This window comes from Nansenia antarctica (genome assembly GCF_963989245.1).
Source record: "Nansenia antarctica genome assembly, chromosome: 12".
Classification (NCBI taxonomy): Eukaryota; Metazoa; Chordata; class Actinopteri; order Argentiniformes; family Microstomatidae; genus Nansenia; species Nansenia antarctica.
The window spans coordinates 8,032,728-8,051,658 of NC_137682.1; the positions used below are offsets into that span (position 1 = coordinate 8,032,728).

General features: G+C 39.9%; 1 protein-coding gene across 1 annotated transcript in view; it reads left to right on the forward strand.

The window, feature by feature from the left end:
• Window positions 1-18,682, forward strand: part of adcy8 (adenylate cyclase 8 (brain)) — a gene marked incomplete at both ends in the record, with an annotated part of 55,802 nt that extends 37,120 nt beyond the window's left edge. The window contains 11 exons of the mRNA XM_080542709.1: window positions 2,415-2,615; window positions 5,319-5,419; window positions 5,820-6,021; window positions 7,167-7,256; window positions 7,839-8,011; window positions 8,784-8,862; window positions 9,522-9,680; window positions 12,478-12,624; window positions 16,878-16,970; window positions 17,219-17,333; window positions 18,183-18,682. Of these exons, the coding sequence (XP_080398835.1) occupies window positions 2,415-2,615; window positions 5,319-5,419; window positions 5,820-6,021; window positions 7,167-7,256; window positions 7,839-8,011; window positions 8,784-8,862; window positions 9,522-9,680; window positions 12,478-12,624; window positions 16,878-16,970; window positions 17,219-17,333; window positions 18,183-18,682 (1,860 nt within the window). The remainder of the gene's footprint in view (window positions 1-2,414; window positions 2,616-5,318; window positions 5,420-5,819; window positions 6,022-7,166; window positions 7,257-7,838; window positions 8,012-8,783; window positions 8,863-9,521; window positions 9,681-12,477; window positions 12,625-16,877; window positions 16,971-17,218; window positions 17,334-18,182) is intronic.
• Window positions 18,683-18,931: the final 249 nt, after the last annotated feature.

The following is an 18,931-nucleotide window of genomic DNA, read 5'->3' on the forward strand; positions in this document are numbered from 1 at the left end:
CCCACAGTCATACTGTATACCCTGGTTACATTTGTGGATGGTTTAATGGTATTAAATTGGATATCGCCCAACCTTACTTTGTAGCATGTATGGTGAATGAGTGAATTATATTATTGCATCACAACGATGACTTCTCAACTATAGCTGAATTTAATATGTAATACTATCCTCACCTTTGCTCAAGTTTCAAAACACTTTTTAGATAGGAAGCTACACAAAAATGCAGTCTGTATCATTTAATTCATATGCCTCCTCTGACGAGACCTATAACCATTTATAATGACTTATGATCGATGATAGTCCCAAGATGGATTGGCAGGTAAAAGACTCACTTTGAAACAAATGAACCCTATTAGAGAGCATTGAGACTGGAAGGCTCAGAAGATTAACTTTCAATAGCCTCACAAAGCGATGGATTCCCATAGCCAAGTTCTCAGTTGAGGTGCAGTGATGCGATCTGTCGGAATAGTGATTTAGTTGGTCGAAGACATCTCAGAACACACACACACACTTAGAAGTTACTCAAGGTAATCACATAATAATCATGTTAATGGTTTACAGTCTGGAGGTCATTTGTTCATGGGTGTCTGCATCTGTCTGCTTCTGCAGATAGCTCATAGCTAATGATGAATAGCTAATATCAATTACTGAGAAATGCAAGGTTGACAATGATAAAGGAAACCTATTACTATTACTAATGTAGGTCTCTGGGGTCCCCAAAACATGTCATTGATGTTTTTTTCGCTGAAAATACCACTCAGATTTTAATCAGAAGCATGCCTCTGTTTCTGTCCTTTTCTCAATGGGCTGGTTCAAGGGTTGGTAAATCATCAGCGGTTTTCGGCGGTTTAATTAAAAACCAAATATCCCAGTGTTCCCTACAAAACAAAGAATCCAAAAACCTTTTGAATGGAAACAATCGGACCCTACATTCAAAAGTGACATCTGGATATACACAGGTCGGGAAATCATCAGCGGTTTTCTGAGGGTATAGAGTTTCCCGGGGGAATAGAATTAAAAAACAAATATCCCTGTGGGATATTGCCGAGATGCAATCTGAATAGCTTGTTGAAAAACTGAACAAATTGCTTTATTTCATATTTTCTGTGTTAGTAGGGTCATCAGAGACCCAAAGGTATAGCACAAGCACTGAAAAAGTTAATTTTTCATAATATGGGACCTTAGACTGCGAGTAAAAAAAATAATCTATCTTTGCACTCGATTTCAGGACCCTCCTTTCATGACTTTTCCTAGATATGTGTGTTCTACCACTCAGTATCATTACATTTTCAAAATCACTTCAGGATAAGATAGTATAAAGATGTTTAGCAGTTTTTCTGTGTAGGAGGCAGGCTGAAAAAAGAAGCGCTCTCTAGTGATCTCTGTGTGTAAATAGCTGATTTACATTTTTAAAAGGGGGTCTATTTGACCCCCAAGGTGACTCTACTAGTAGGTAAAATAGGCACGGCTTTTGTAGTGTTAAATATACATTTTTTGACTTGAACTTAACATACAGTGGGGGGAAATAAGTATTTCACCCCCTGCTGATTTTGTGAGTTTACCCCCTTACAGAGAAATGAACAGTCTATACTTTTAATGGTAGGTTCATTTTAACAGCGAGAGACAGAATATAAAAAGATATCCCAGAAAATCACATTATATGATTTTTTTTTAAAATTCTTTGTGTTTTATTGAGTAGAATAAGCATTTGATGTTGATCTTTTAAAGCATTTGATGTTTCTGGTTACATTGCTTGCCACGGTACTGTATCTGGAGGTATCATTACTCTTTGTTTGGCTCAAAAGAATCACAAATAACTTTTCTGGGTTAAGGGGTGAACCATCTGTGAGCCGCAATCCCCAGCTGATGACCCTGCAGCTAACCAGTAGCTAACCAGTAGCTAACCAGTAGCTAACCAGTAGCTAACCAGTAGCTAACCAGTAGGCCCCGGTGGAAGTGCAGCAGGCCTAAAGCCCAGCAGGAAGACCATCTACCTGTTTAGATTAAAGTTTGGCTCAAAAGAATCACAAATCAACTTGATTTCTTTATCACGATGAGAACAACAACAACAACAACAACAACAACAACAACAACAACTCATATGGGTGTTTTGATCCCTGTTACTCAAAGAGACTATGCTCCTGCTAATGACGATTACAGTTGTGTCTACCACCACTTCATGTCGTTTGTTTTATTTCATAACATTTTTATCGTCGACTTTCTTCTTCTTTTGGTTTATTCTTGTACGATCGAATGTTTGTTGAGCACTATTGAGAACGTTGTTTGAGCTGTCTCTATCTGACCGAGATCATTGCTTTTAGTTTTTGTTTGTGTATGTACAGTATGCATTTTTTTGTAACCAAATGAAAAGGGGGACAAGCAGGTTTATTCTATTTGCATGTGCTTTCCCCTAGACTCTGGCTGCCCTAACGAGAAATTCAATAAATCTGCTTCCAAACCATCTTGCACAAGCTTTGCATGTCGTCCACTCTGATCCCGAGGAAATTAACAAGCGAATAGAGAGCGCCATCGACTTACGGAGTGGCGATAAGTTGAGAAGAGAGCATATCAAGCCTTTCTCACTGATGTTTAAAGACTCCAACCTGGAAGAAAAGGTAGCTGGGGGTTTAGACAGACTCCTTTTTTCTATCCTGAGATAGATATAGATTTTTTTTATCATCATGAGTAAGCTAAAGGTACTTCACATACCAACTCCCTCACTGAAATAGAGGCATGTTTTTTTTCCTTAGGAAACACATATGATCCACTTGCATGATTCACTTCACGTTAGTGCTTAAAGGGACAGTTCACCGATTTTAACATCGCATTCATTATCTCTAGCATTATCTAACAGTCTACATACGTAGGTAAAAACTGAGATTTTCTACATTCTGTAGTCAAAAAGATATGGTTATATGACATTGATTTAAGAAAAAATACAACCACAAACCCTGTCTGGAAACTCATTATAGTTTCTGAACTGTACATAGCAAACACTGGTATGGTGCTGAACATAATGAATGTGATGTTAAAAAATTGATGAAGAGTCCCAATCACAAGTGCATTGAGCCTACTAAAAATGTATTTGAATCTGTTTTGCCCCCCTTCTGTGGGAGGGGGGGGGGCATTTATATTAATCAATAATGCTAATAAATAATCGTTATATTACTTAATTTAATGAATCAATGCAAGACAGAGAAATGGCTTTGTGTCACTCCATTAGTTTGCAATATTGTTGCATGTTTTGGCTTCAATTAGATCCAACCTGTGGCTCCTGCCTTCCTCATGCATACAGTGTTTGATAAACTAGTCGTGACGTTAGAATTATAAGGTTCTATCTCCATTTTTGTCAACATTGAGTTTTTTTACATAATCTGATCCATTAGGTGTTTATTAATGCCTGTGTGGTGTTATTTTTTAAAATGTTGACATTTTTGAGTTAGTAATTCATAAAATACAAAGGTTCCATCTCACGAAACATAATGGAATGTAAAAACTTTGACGCTCAATATCTCTGAACTACCCTAGACGGAGATAGAACCTTATAATTCTAAGCTCACGTAGTATAGTATTCCAAATGAGGCCAACACGTGAACATTAGACACAGAAATGCATTTTAAGTCATACAGATAATGGTATTTACAGTGCTTTTAGATGAACGACTAATGTGCAATTCAACTACTGCAGAGACAAAACGTTGTTTTGTATAGATTGCATTCTAGGACAGGTAGACAGAAGTTGGTCTTTGGCAATGCTGATTGGCTTTGCCAAGAATGCAGAACACCCTTCAGTTTACTCATGACCAAAATGTCCATGCAATGGACCTGTTTTTTTTTAAGTATTGTTGAAAAAGTTGACATGTTCAGCTTTTTTGCCGTTTATCCCCCCCCCTTCCTTCCCTAATTCTTTGCTCCATGAGTTAAGCCAATTTTCTACATCTTTGACCTTTGAGTTGAACTTTACATTGACCATATCTGTGTAAGGACAAACATGAAACATCCTCTTGCTAATTTCCCAGCACCCTTTGGGAAAGGGACAGAGCGAGGGGGCAGCGAGGGTCATGGGGTGAGAGGTCAAAGAGCACATCCAGTCAATAATGGAATCAAGAGTATGGTGCATTCATGACAAGTCGGAAACTCTGAAATACGAGCTACAAGTGGGAAAAATCTATTTGAACAGCTCTCTAACTCGTAATTACAAGTGGGAAACTCTGATATCATCTTTGAGCTCCATGTTTCCATCTTGTAGTTCTTTGAAAGTACCTGAAAGTAATAGAAAATAGTTTTCCGAAGTTTACGCTAATGTGAAGTGGGAATATTACAATAATACACACTGAAGTTTATTTTTGTGCATGAGATGCGTTTTGGAGACTTGGAAAATGTAAAGCTTAAGTGGTTATAACTGGTTAGCCATCATCTGCGGGGGTTCATGTTGTTTTAAGTTTCCAACGTCAAATCACTGGAATGCTCAGTACTCCGAGGTCCAAAATCACAGATAGGAAGTATACGTTTCGTAGTTGGTCATGAATGCATTATTACCCATAAACGTCTGCTAACACTGGTGGCTCATCAACTAACATATGAGGAGCCTAGAACTGTATATGTGACACGTTCTAGTGTTTTGGTCCGCATGTCGGCATCCAATGTAATGTTTGGACTTTTCTTTCGAATTGTTTTTAATACATTTACGTGTTGTTGAAAATCAATGATGACACATCGTTAGTCAACACAACACAACAACATAACACAGCTTGTTTTGTGAGCCTGCTAACAATGTAAACTAGTGTAACGTAACATAGTTCCGTGTTTCAAAATAAAAGTCTGAACATTTTGATTGGTTGCCGACATGCGGACCAAAACACTAGAACGCGTCACATATTACATCCCCCTGAGAAGCTAATGCTAACATTGCTAATCTCAGTTTGCCTGTGCTAACCCAAAATGTGTTTGTTCTTTATTTCCAACCGTAACAAGAGATAGCATCAAAACATATTACTCAAAAGGGGAATTTCCACAACTATAACTTTGATTAACCAGTTACCGCTAGTGTTGATGTTTTAATTTGTCTTAGACGCAGCTAATATGAACTTCTGGCTAAGTCTCTTTAGCTTTGCTCATGCCCAGAGCCCTCTAGCTTGCCCACTTGCTCTCCTCTCTCTCTCTCTGTCGCTTGTGATGGAACTGTAGCCTGTGACTGTGCTTGTGACGTTGTACGATGTGGATCTGATATAAAGATGTTAGTCTCGCCTCGTGTTTGTCTTCAAATCTTTCTCTCTCCTCTTTCTCTTGTCTTCCTCCTCCCTTCCCCATGCTGTACAGTACTCCCAGATGAGAGATGAGGTGTTCAAGTCAAACCTGGTGTGCGCCTTCATCGTTCTCATCTTCATCACAGCCATTCAGAATCTGCTCCCCTCGGCCAGGTAAAGGAGCACCGCCACAAAGGGGATAGTTTGCTCAAGTTAAAGGTAGACTCTGGGATATGATGTCATGCCAGGAAGTCACAGCAACTTTGATGAAAGATATTTGGAGTTGGTAGGTGCCGTAAAGCAATGTGAAACAAAACCTCGGGGGCTCAGAGGTTCCAGAGCTGATGACAAAGTGTCATTCATTAATCACACAACGTGGCAATGAACAGCACCACAGAACGAACAGAACTGTTTCGATGAATTAAAAAAATCACACATAGGCCTATACATAAATACATATATTTTATCATACAATCCTTTTTTGAGCAGACCTTTTGAGCTTTTGTGACCTTGAGTGCTACGACGAATGACTATTTATGTGTCGCTTGATTTCTTTGATTGCTTATCTCTGTAGGATGGTGACCATGGTGATCCAGTTTTCTGTGCTCATTCTCCTGCACTCCTGCCTTGTCCTGGTTACCACAGCAGAGGACTACAAGTGTCTGCCTCTTGTCCTTCGCAAGGCCTGCTGCTGGATCAACGAGAACTACATGGCCCGAAACGTCATCATCTTTGTCTCCATTCTCATCAACTTCCTGGCGGCCATGGTCAACATTGTAAGAACAGACAGATAATGGTTACTACAGAAATGTGAGCTGGTTAGCTAAGTGCTACGTGATGTCACGTGTGATGACCACCACACATAGCTTATTTGTTTTAGTTGTTTGCTCTTTGTTTATAGAGCTTAGGAAGAGTTTAGTAAGAGGTGCACAAAAATATTTGGCATTTCGTGACGTTAGAATTATAAGGTTCTATCTCCATTTTTGTCAAAATTGAGTTTTTTTTTACATAATCTGATCCATTAGGTGTTTATTAATGCCTGTGTGGTGTTATTTTTTAAAGTGTTGACATTTTTGAGTTAGTAATTAATAAAATACAAAGGTTCCATCTCACAGAACATAATGGAATGTAAAAACTTTGACACTCAATATCTCTGAACTACCCTAAACGGAGATAGAACCTTATCATTCTAAACGGAGATAGAACCTTATCATTCTAAACAGAGATAGAACCTTATCATTCTAAGCTCACGATTTGTCTAAACTATGGCCTTCTTCCCATACCTTATCTACAGCGCTACTGTAAATCTAAGCTATTCCCACTGACACTCATTTACTTTCTGCATGCCACACTGAACTGTATGTCCTTCCCTATTATACACTTGAATCTTAGCAACATTGTTGAATAGTCCATAGTCACAACACATGAAATACGTTTCCTATTAGCTTAAACTCTCTCAAGGTCATTGAATGCATTCAGCACAGCCAGCCAAGCCAAGAGGCACCGCACTTCAACAACAATGATCTACGACTACGTACATATCATTGGCAATAAAAAGCAGGATATACACAGCATGAAGGAGGTTGTAAGGAGATCAGGGCCATTACAACAAATACCTACCGTATGCTGTGGTTTCTACTCGTGAGGCAAAGTTGCATTTGAATGACAGAAGCCATTCAGTTACTTTGAGTAAGCTTTGACGTTTTTATGTGCTGCCAGGCATAGTAATTGAGAAATATCTGTTCATGCATACAGTACATACCCCCAAGATGTAGAATTCTGACCTTGGCCACCTTGTGAAAAATGTATTTGACATTTGAATATTGATGAGTATTTGACACACACTGTACATTGGGTATTTAAGTTTTGATATATTGAATGCTCTGTCTAATATGTACAACTATATCTTTGTTCCCTGTAGCTCTGGTGTGATTTTGACAAATCCAGCACCTTCAAGAACCAGACGTTCAATGCATCCACCCAAATCCCTGACATCTGCTTCTACCCAGAGGTAGACTACACCCTTTTAGTTCTTAAAGAACTGGTATGCTATAAGCAACATGCTGGTAGCTCAATATTGCCCTTTTACAGTCTAGGTGAAAGTTTTACCTTATCTGATCAACCTCTGGAAAAAATGTCTGTACATTTCTACGGATTTACAGTATATTTATGTAATAAATCGTGGTCTCGTTTTATTTATTTCGTTCCCTCATTTTGATTAATTAGTTCCTTCTGGTTTTTTTCCTTTAAAGCAACACATTTTAGCAGTGTGCATTTGTAAGAGAGGCCAAGCCATTGATTCCAGCCTGCTTGAGATGCAATTATTATTATTTTATTCGTGGGAACGAGTTAACCAAAACGAGGGAACAAATTCATCAAAACGAGGGAATGAATTGTTAAAACAAGGCCACATCTTTTATATAACGTTTTGAGCAACCCTTTGTACATCTTTTCCCCACTAAGCTCCAAGGTTTGGGAACATTTCATAAAAGTAAAAAAAAAAAATCTAAATTGACAATACAGAGCATTTCCAGTACATCAAATTAATTGTAATTAATTTCCTGAACTGTTTTATCAATATTTGTTCCCTCAGTATTTCGTGTTCACGGGGGTGCTGGCTATGGTGACATGTGCAGTATTCCTGAGACTTAACTCAGTCCTGAAGCTTGCCGTGCTCCTGGTTATGATCGCCATCTACTCCCTGCTCACAGAGGCCTTCTACACCTCCCTGTTTGTGCGCTACGACAATTTCCACCACAACACAGAGTGAGTAACACAATCGTACAGAACTGAAATTGTGTCCACTATTAGGGCTTTCACACCGGCAAAGAACCGTGCCGGTTCGCGTTCGCATTTGGGAACCTTAGAACGTTGGTGCTGTCTGGCGAACGAGCCCGCGTTCATACACTGGGCTCTTTCGCCAGACAGCGCCAACGTTCGGTGGTTTCCGAACGCGAACCGGCACGGTTCTTTGCCGGTGTGAAAGCCCTATCTGTGGACAAGCCTATGACAGCTCTGGCAGTATGAAAAATCATGCCTGTGCAACATCCACAGCCTGAGATGACATTATCATATTTTGATGGATGTTAGGCTGGATTTTGCCATTGTATTGCATTGTAATGGACTGATGAAAAACCCCCCAAATCATATCAGTTCTGTTTTATTGAACTTAGAACATCTGCTTGTATCATCACATCGCTTTTTGATTTCTATTGATCACACTTTAAATTCTGTCATAATCTGACTGCCAGTGAATGTAATGATTTATGGCTCTTATGATTGTAGGAAAAATGCTATTTTGCCTCTAACTGTCCTGAAAAATAAAATGTATTACGCTTGATAGCTCATCTTATTTATGAAAATAATATATATTTATGTATGAGAGTAGGGAAAGTTATGAGAGTGGGCGAAAATGGCTTGACGGCATTAATATTTCTGAAACACTCATTAACATCTCAGCAAATTAAGTTTCAGTCAAATCGTTTTAGTAGAAAATGTCTGTGTTATTGTCTTAGCTGATTTGTTTTTGTTTCTGCAGCAACTTCCTGGGGACCAAAGAGACCTCCTTGCTTCTGATGGCGATGTTCCTCCTCGCTGTATTTTACCATGGGCAGCAGGTAAGATTCAGTCACATTCATGTCATATGCTCTAAAGCCCCACTCAGTGATTTATGCACATTGGGCAACCAACAATGGAGAAAATAAAATCTCACACACAAATGTATTTCTTTATCACATGGATAATCGGAATTGGTTGTCCAGACACGAAGAAAAAGTGGTGTTGCGGCTTGTTAAAGTATCCAAGACAGGTTTGCTAGGCATTTCTTGGGCTGTCAGTTTGAATGTTATCGATTCATCTAATGTGGAAATTCAGAGTGGTGCCTGAGCAATGAGTGTGGGAGTAAGGGAGGTAGGAGGAGGATGCACCGACCAATGTGCTTTTAAGAGCTCCCTTTACTTAATGGCACCCATCGATCAAAGAGATCACCGGGTCTACACCGGTCAAATACAGAGTGGATACAAGAGTAATTGAAGGCCCCTTGTCGCCATATGAAAGTAAACAAACAATTTGAAGACGTTCAATTGCAAAGGGAGTAAGACCTTTGTTATTTTGTGTGGTGGGTGTTCAAACATTCTCAGAATGAGTGTGCCTGTATCTTACAGTATATCTGGTGTTCTTTTGGCTCCTGGTAGAAGATGGGCACAGATCTAAGAACATTTTAACATTTGGAAAATGTAAAAAACTTACAGTGGAACTTCACCCTACTCTTTCTCAGCTGGAATACACGGCACGGCTGGATTTCCTCTGGCGCGTCCAGGCCAAGGAGGAAATCAACGAGATGACAGAACTCCGGGAACACAATGAGAACATGCTCCGGAACATTCTACCCAGTCATGTTGCCCGCCACTTCCTGGAGAAGGATCGGGATAATGAGGTTTGGGATTCCCTTCTGTTTCTTTTCCTGTGGCAGAATGTGAGGATATCAACGCTCCATTGGAACATCTCAGTGTAGGGGACACTGTAAGCCACGTAAAGTATGAGGTCATTGAGCGGAAGCACTCACGTACACACACTAGGGACTAGGGACTAACCACTAGTTCCCCCCTTTCACATACAAAACGAAGCCCACATGATCGCTATAAGCAGAATACTTGATTACTATAAGAAAAGTACTTATACAGAATTAGTATAGGACTGATTCCAGCCAACGTTTTTTGAGTTTTGGCTTGTCACTTTTACCGAATCCATTTTAAGTGGAGTGCACTGTACTTGTTAACATAATTTTCATTTCATTTATTTATTTTTGCACATGAGATTGTCATACATGTCATACATTTGTATGTGTCCTATACAATTAATTAATTTCCCCATGGGCAAAAAAGGAGCAGGAAGAAGAAAAATCTTATAATTACCTGCCCCCTAATATGCCAAACTTAAGTTCATCACAATCAGTTCCATAAACCTCCATGTTCCAACCCACAAAGAGATCCGTAATTGCTTTTCCACCAACTTCAGATGTACACTGGGTGAGATAATGGAAAATAACATTTGCTGACATCTAATGCTTTTGTGGATTGTGATTATTTTTGTTCATTTTCTCTTGCAGCCAACCTTTGTTGAACTATACACTTTATGGCCATAATAACCTATAACCAATCATCCCTACATAAGTCCCTATAAGTTGATGTATTCTCTACACTGAGAATATACATGTGACTTAAAATTAAAATTAAAATGTTTACATATTTCTCTCAAACCCAGTTAAAGAACCAACGGAAGAGATATGATGTTATTTTTAAGAATACCAACAAGTCAAACACTCTTCTTTTGTAATTAGGGTGAGATCATTGTTGAGTCAACAGTATCTAATCCATGATGTGATGAGTTTACCTAGACGACAGTGAAAAGGAAAGTTCTCTACGGGTTAAAGGCACCGTTTTGTCCAAGACTGTCCTTGCTCAACCCTTCCCTTTTCCTCATTATCAACTCCTCTAATCTTCTGTTGTTCTCAAAGAATAGCGACTCGGTCTATGAATTATGGATGCCTTGAGTGCAGTACAGATATCATTCTGCTCTCATACCTTTCCCTAATTAAAAAGGCATGATTAAAAATGCATCCATTAGTATTGCCTAAGCCCTAATCACTCCCTTCATTATTAATCAGTCTGTTTATTGTCCAGTGATTTAGATGATACTGCACAAGCCCAGAGGGAAGGTTACTGGGCCTCGTCAGACTTGGCATATTAAACTCTTAAGGGGTTCGAGATGCTTGTGGAATTAATCACATAAATGAGAATGAGGTGCAATGGAGGTTTTCATTGGTTGGATTGTTAAAATAGATATGATAGGCACTCATAGTTGCAATCGTAGGCACTAAACTGTGTTTTTTGGGGGGTCAAGATGCAGTTAGAGGATCATTTAAATTTGTATATGTATGCTTTCATTTATTAAGTTAAAAAAGGCTAAACTTAATACGTTTATTTATTTCGGAATACAGTGGTTCATTTCAGAAATTCTGCTATTATTGCCTGCCTACTAGAATGAATAAGCTGTATGAAGATATGTGTAACACTTGGTAGTGAGTGAAATCAATTATTTACTGTGCCAATGCTGAAATGAGGTTAACGATGCCCTAACACAACATTTACTAATTGTAATGAATGCATTACTAGTGTAGCATTATTAAAAGGACTGAGTGTTAATTCTTCAATGTAACTATTTCAGTCAACTTATTTTTATCTGGTTGAATTTGAAGCAGTTTTGCAGTAGTTTGCATACAGTAAATACAGTAAATACAGTAGTTTGCATACAGTAAACTACATCGACAAAACGGGTTTGCTATGCATTCACATTGCACCCTAGTGGACATTTGTGAACAGTGCAACTCCATCTCACTATAGTAACTGCCATGTTAGGGGGGAGGATAGAAGTAAATGTGCAAAGCTGTAAAAAAAAATAAAAAAATAAGGCCTTTGGCACACCCATCCAACCTCTCACAGCTCACGTTCACTTAGAACTACTCACATCAGTCAGGGGAGGATGCACACTCCATCCAGAATGTGTTCCTAGTAGACATATAGGCCTATCTCTATTGGACTTGAAATTTAAAGGAAGCATCAAATCAAATCAGAGTTTATTTGTCATATATATACACAGAATACAGCCGCAGTGAAATGCTTTTGGCAAGCTAGCTCCTCAACAGTGCAACACAGTAATAATAAATCAATCTATCTGGCTGACATGTGCTGTAGCACATTATTTTAGTTGAAACAAGGAGCCCCTTAGGAAGGTTGTGGCTCTTACCAAAGTGCTGCTTCGTCTCCACAAGGTTGTGCTTAGGGGCTTCACTTGTTTGTAATGCAGCAATCTGCTTCTTGCGGCTTCATGTTCGTGCTATATACTTGCATTTAGCTATTCAGCAGATAACCTTCCCAAAGTCAAAGTTAAAGTCTGGTTTTACATTGAATACAAGTAGGCTATACAAGGCAAAGAAATGTCTGAGGCAGAGCTGCTCTACAACATCAATCAACATCAACAACATAATGTAATAAGGATAATAGATCAAATATAAACTTCAACAATAATAAATAAATAATCAATTGTTTTTATTTTTTTTAATTTTTTTGTAGCAGAGTGGATAGCCTTGAACCTTGAATATGCTTTACAAACACAATACTTGAATACAGTGTGTGTCAGATTCAAGCAACTCTACTGCGTTATGCTCCCTACAGGAGCTGTACTCCCAGTCCTATGACTCAGTGGGTGTGATGTTCGCCTCCATCCCGGGGTTCGCTGACTTCTACTCACAGACGGAGATGAACAACCAGGGAGTGGAGTGTCTGCGTCTCCTCAACGAGATCATCGCAGACTTTGACGAGGTAGGAACTGTTTTATCAACACTGTCACTGCCATTTTCCACTGGTATTGTTAAATCTGACTTTTATTTTATCCTGGTCATCTTTGATGATCACCACTAGAGTATACTCTGTTTTGGAATGCCTTGTACCTTGTGTTTGAATACCTTGTAACCTTTGAACTCTCTGACAAATGGAGCATGTCACTCCTAGCCCATCAAGTCCTTTGTCTTGCACTGAAATTGATGTGTTCAACAAAGCGAAGCCTGATTTCCTGGTCACTTCATCTCCTATGATATATGTGGCCATAGGCTGAGAATGTTTGCCATATAAATAATGGGAATGATATATCATCAACTATTGACTGGGATAGTCAAGGCTAGGTTTTTCACCTTTTAGTTTGAGTTTTTTGTAGTACATATGTGCACACACAAAAAGACAGGTGACAGACAAACAGTTAGAATAAAAGACAAGGTTTAAAGAAACATTTACAGGTGAGGTAAAAACTCCATAGGGGCTTAGAATAGGGGCTTAGGGCTAAGAACCTCACCCTAGTTACAAACAAATAGTTACATAAACCAATACAGACACACAAGTATTTCATTCACTCATCTAAAATAGACTTGGAAAGATTAGAAAAATAACCTGGTGCGTCATTTGTAAACATTGTGTAAATGTCACACTAAATATGTGCATACGCCTTCTATATTATATTTTGTCACACATATGCAAGTTTTCAACTATTACATCAGATCCATCTTAAAAATGTGTGCGTGTGAACCTGCTTCCCTGCCCCACCCCATTAACGCCATTTTTGTTTTTTTACAGAGTAAGTAATGTGAGACAGTGAAGCTCTACACCTCAAATGTTTTGATTTGAAATCAAATAATTACTATGAGGTTAAAGTAGATATTCTCAGGTTTTATTTGATAATAATAATAATAATTTATTGAATTTATATAGCGCTTTTCCGAGGCTCAAAGACGCTGACAATATAGGGGATATGGGAAACACAAAAACAACAAGCAACATGGAACACAGAGTCAGCGAACGGGGAGGGGGGGGGGGGTGGTGTAGAGTCCGGTGTCGATGTTGCTGGGAGCCTCGATGGATGTAGCGGCGGCGGCGGAGAATGCCTGCCTTGGTGGCGGCGGTGGCAGCAGCAGCAGTGAGGCGATGGTTGTGGTTCAGTGAGTGTAGGTCAGTGGCAGTATAGGTGAGACGAGAGAAGGGCAGGGGGAGGCGGGGGGGCAGGCGGGGGGGCAGGCGAGACGGCCGGGAGTCCAGGGCAAAACGATGCATGGCAGTGAATTTGCTGCTATTTGTGTACATAATTGGTTTCATCATTCAGTATTTCCCAAATAGGATGTGTTGTATGGCAAGATGGCACAAACAGCTGCTGTTAAACACAGCAAGCTCCAGGAACTGCACCGTTTCGTAGCTCAAACATAAGTTGTCCAATATCAAGGTAGAGGCACCAAAACACTCCATACCTACAAAGCCTGTTTGAAGGGCTGCGTGTGGAGGGAAGGGCACAGCAGAGAGGATCACGGCAATCCTTAAAGGACAGGGAGTAGTGGAATGTGTGGTGTGATATGGATGCCCTCACTAGAAGAGCTGTCTTGTCCATGGAGATTACAATTATTGATGACAAAATTAGGACACAACGTCTAACCCATAAAAGCAATACAGAAATAATAATAACCATAATAATTCATCCACGTGGCATTCTAATTACATGCAATAGGCCAATATCAATAATAATACAATTATTGTGATACAGAGATTGGTTGATTGTTTAATTCGGGTTCCCAGGTACACACTTGTTTTTGATTAACTGTTGATTATGCTGCTCCAAAGTTAAATTATATCTATACAATTAGAAATAGTAAACCATTCTCCAGTGTATAGTATCCATGCCTGGGGTACAAACCCTACAGCCTAACTTGAAAAATAATATGGGGAATAAAGATGCTCAACTAAGCTTGGGTACACTAACACGTCTGTTACCCCGAGTAGATGAACATTTCAAAATACCTTATTGTTCACTTTTGAAGGTGAACATGGAAATTGGCATACATGCATAATTTATGTACATGCTGAACAAAACCTGATATGGTGCTAATTTAGCCCAGCCTCTATGGAGCCTTTAGCGCCAGTTAGTGGTTAATGACACATTTTAAATGCTTATAACATAACAATTATGAATGTTATGAAGCAGCTGCAACCATGATCAAGTTGGTTTGGAGTGTCTTAAAAAACAAAAGAACAAACATTTTAAAGTTCACCACAGTTCTCCATAGAACACCAATGTTAACGGCATTCGAAACCAATGTTAAATCATACAGAAAAAAACTGCTTTTAGGTAAGGTAACGCTAATCAGAGCATATTTAAAGTTGTTTGATGTTTCTAGCGTATATGGTTGAAGAGTAGTAGCACTTAAATCATTAAAAGACTATGAGGTTGGACCTGGAGGTGGTGCTACTCGCTCCTATGAGGCCTGGCTTGATTTTCATTATTGCAACTTACATGTACTGTATATAACATGTATAATGTTTAAGCATTACAAGTTTGTCATTTACCACTAGATGCTGCTATAGGCTCCAAAAAGGCTGGGCATAATTGGCACAGGTTTTGTTCAGGCAAAAATATTATGTACTAATTATGTAATAAGTGTACTAATTTTCATGCTCAATTTCAAAAGTTAGATTATTCATTTTCGAGCTTATCTACTGGACTATAGTAAACTTCACCATTACATTTTTGTACAATAAGTAAAATAGGAGTACTCAGATGTCTGCATCTACAGTGTAGTGAATTTATTGACCTTCATAGAAATCAGATCAACTGCAGAAGGGTCCCATTGAATGAATGCAACATTATGAAATGTTATAATAATAATAATACATTCTATAATTAAATAAATTCTATCTTTTTTCTTTTTGTTCTTTTCCATCCCAATGGACTGACAGTAGCTAACAATGACAGCCTACTCTATTGATTCTAAATGCACTGTAGAGTCGTGTTATTCGTGGACAGAGTCAGGGGGGTCACCAAACGAGGCAAGAACCAGACAGACACCAGCTGAGGTCTATGCTTGTGGCTGTGGGCCAATCAACTTGCTTTTCTTCAAATGCTTCTCTTGGACAAGAATAGACTTGCCTTTTGCTGTCTCGAAACACACCCCGAGATATGTCTGATAGCAGCTGCAGGATGGCACAGAGGATGGATATGGACACAGTGGCATTTCAAAGTTGGTGTAAGGCACACATGGCTTTGCTATGTGAGTTACTAATGAGTGACTTGCTTTATTAATGACTAAGTACAGGGTTCCCACGGGTCATTTTTTTGATCCAATACATTTTTTTCTAATCTTTTATTTTTGCAAAATATTTTATGGTCTTGTGTTTTTGGTTATTTATCAATTTGGTCATGTTCATGCACGGTTTTTGCTCTGCTACATGTTTTGTTTAAAGCTTTTACTAAGGAAATAAACGAGGAGTTACTTAGCTCGTCAAATCGTAAATAGGTCTCTGTATTGCTTAACTTTACACAGTAACTTTACACATATTACACAATATATTGTTTTGCTGTGCTGTGGTAGAGCAGACAAGAGACCATCTAGAGTTCACACATTCAAGCCTCTCTTTTTAATTGTTTTCTGTGAGCGGATAGTTCCTATTATATAAATTCTCATCTGGTCTGTCTCAAACTATGCCATGCCGTGTTGGGTTGTTGAATGAGGGAATTGGGTCTTGAAAGTCCATGAAAGGTGCTTGAATCTGATGTGTCAGAAGGTGTGGGAACCCTGTAAGTAACCGTCTTAATGTGACTAATCACACACATGTGACATATTTTATATATGTCTTTAAAAAGAGGAGCTTCAAAAAACAAAACACAGGTGTACGGCAAAGGGAGGGAGACGTGTGTGGGAAGTTCTGTGGGTGTCACTGATTGACTACTGAGTAAGTAAACTCTGGTGTCATGAGATTGGAGCCTTAGTGTAAAACCCTTTGAGCGTCTATTGATATTTTAACTTTCAATTGTCAGGCCTAACGATTGGTTAGATCTGTGGACTGACAGGCAGTTACACACCCAGCACCACTACAATGACTGACATTCATGAAAACCAAAAATCAATTTAGCAGTATTGACACTATACTAGTCTTGGTTGAAACGGCACGGTCCATTTCAGTAGTGAGTTAGTAGTGAGCACTAGCTGTTAATTAACAATGGAGGCCTTGTGTTTGTTTCTCTCCTCTTTGTGTTTGCATAGCTGCTCGGCGAGGATCGATTTCAGGACATTGAGAAGATAAAGACTATTGGCAGTACTTACATGGCGGTTTCTGGACTGTCACCAGAAAAACAGGTGAGCAAAAGCTAGACTTTCGGAATGAATATTGGTAGATAAGGTACATTTTCTTTCCTAATGGAAGGCAAAACATTTTTGGGTACATTGGTAAATGTCAACTGTCCCTAGGGTGCCGTGATTCTTATTCAGTCTTGCCCTGCTGGGACTATTCTAATTGTGGTCCCCTCAAACCTGATTGACGTCAGAGTGATTCCACTCTTTGCGGATAAGGCTTTTATTCTTTTGTTTCATCTTTGTTCCCATAGCAATGTGAGGACAAGTGGGGTCACCTGTGTGCCCTGGCTGACTTTGCCATAGCCCTGAATGAGAGCATCCAGGAGATCAACAAGCACTCCTTCAACAACTTTGAACTTAGAATTGGTAAGAACTCACTGCCAGGCAACCATCCAAAACCATTAAGAACTGATCCCACTAATTTAACACATTGAAAAAAAAACATTTGATAATAGAATCAGAATCGGAAGACTTTATTGCCATGACATGTAAACATGTTAGGAATTTGGTTTGGTACAGTGGAGCGCAGTTTACAACAGGACAGGTGCAAGACAGGACAAGACAGTGCAAACCAACATCATAGTGCAACAAGTGATATATAAATATAAGAAGTGCAAAAAGTGCCAAAAGTTCAAGTTCACCAGCAGCATTTAGGAGCCGGATGGCCGTGGGGAAGAATCTGTGTGAGTGTCGGGCCTATATTATACTTTATATTAGTATATATACTAATAATATAATACTTTATATCAACATATAACACAGCATGGCTACCATGACTGCTACCTGCCCTTGCTTTGCCGCCCTGAAATATTTTTAACCTTAAAATTGTTCTGCAGTTTTTCAGTGGGGCCTTGGCTCCACTGCAACCATGAATTAATAAAATCAAACAAATCAAATCAACATGTCCTTTAGAAAGAGTTTATTAATGATTTATGTCTAGTATATAGACTATTGGTCTACTTGTTTATATATATCTTTTTAAAACCATTAACAACCGTGTCTCTCTTCCTTCTCCCCTCTTTCTCTTCTCCCTCCATTGTCATACTGCTATCCATCCACCTCCTTCCCTTCCTCCTCTTCTTCACACTGTCTCTTCCACCTCCTCTTTCCCCTCCTGCTCATCTCTTCTTCTCTCTATTCCTCCATCTCCTCCCCCTCATCCCTTCTTCTCTCTAATTCCTCCATCTCCTCCCCCTCATCCCTCTACGTATACAGGTATGGCCCATGGTTCAGTGGTGGCAGGAGTGATCGGAGCCAAGAAGCCACAGTATGACATCTGGGGTAAGACAGTGAACCTGTCTAGCCGTATGGACAGCACAGGCGTGAGCGGCAAGATCCAGGTGCCGGAGGATACCTACCTGATACTGAAGGAGCGCGGCTTTGCCTTCGAGTACCGCGGCGAGATCTACGTGAAGGGCATCAGCGAGCAGGAGGGCAAGATCCGCACGCACTTCCTGCTCGGACGTGTGCAGCCCAACCCGCTCACCCTGCAGCCCCGCAAGGTCACGGGGCAGTACTCGCTGGCCGCCGTGGTGCTGGGCCTGGTCCAGTCGCTCAACCGACAGAAGCAGAAGCAGATCCTCAACGAGAACAACAACTCGGGCATCATGAAGGGCCACCACCACTACAACAGGAGGACGTTGCTGGCCCCGGGAGGGCCAGAGGCGGGAGCGGGTCACCACGCCGAAGCAGCGGATAAGACTGAGCTGCCCTGAAGGGGGGAGGGGAGTGCCAGTTAAAAGGAAGGGAGGGAGGGGACGGGACGGGACTGTGCGTTCTGTTTTCACCAACCCTCATCCATTGATATGTCTGTCCATTCATCCATCTGACGACCCAACATTCTGCCTACCGTATCCACTCCCCTATACGTCCCTCCGCCGACACACATGCCAGCCCCTTACCCTTTCCTGGTGTCAATGTTTCTTTTTTGTATTTCTTTTATATATGAGAACACAATAAAGGGG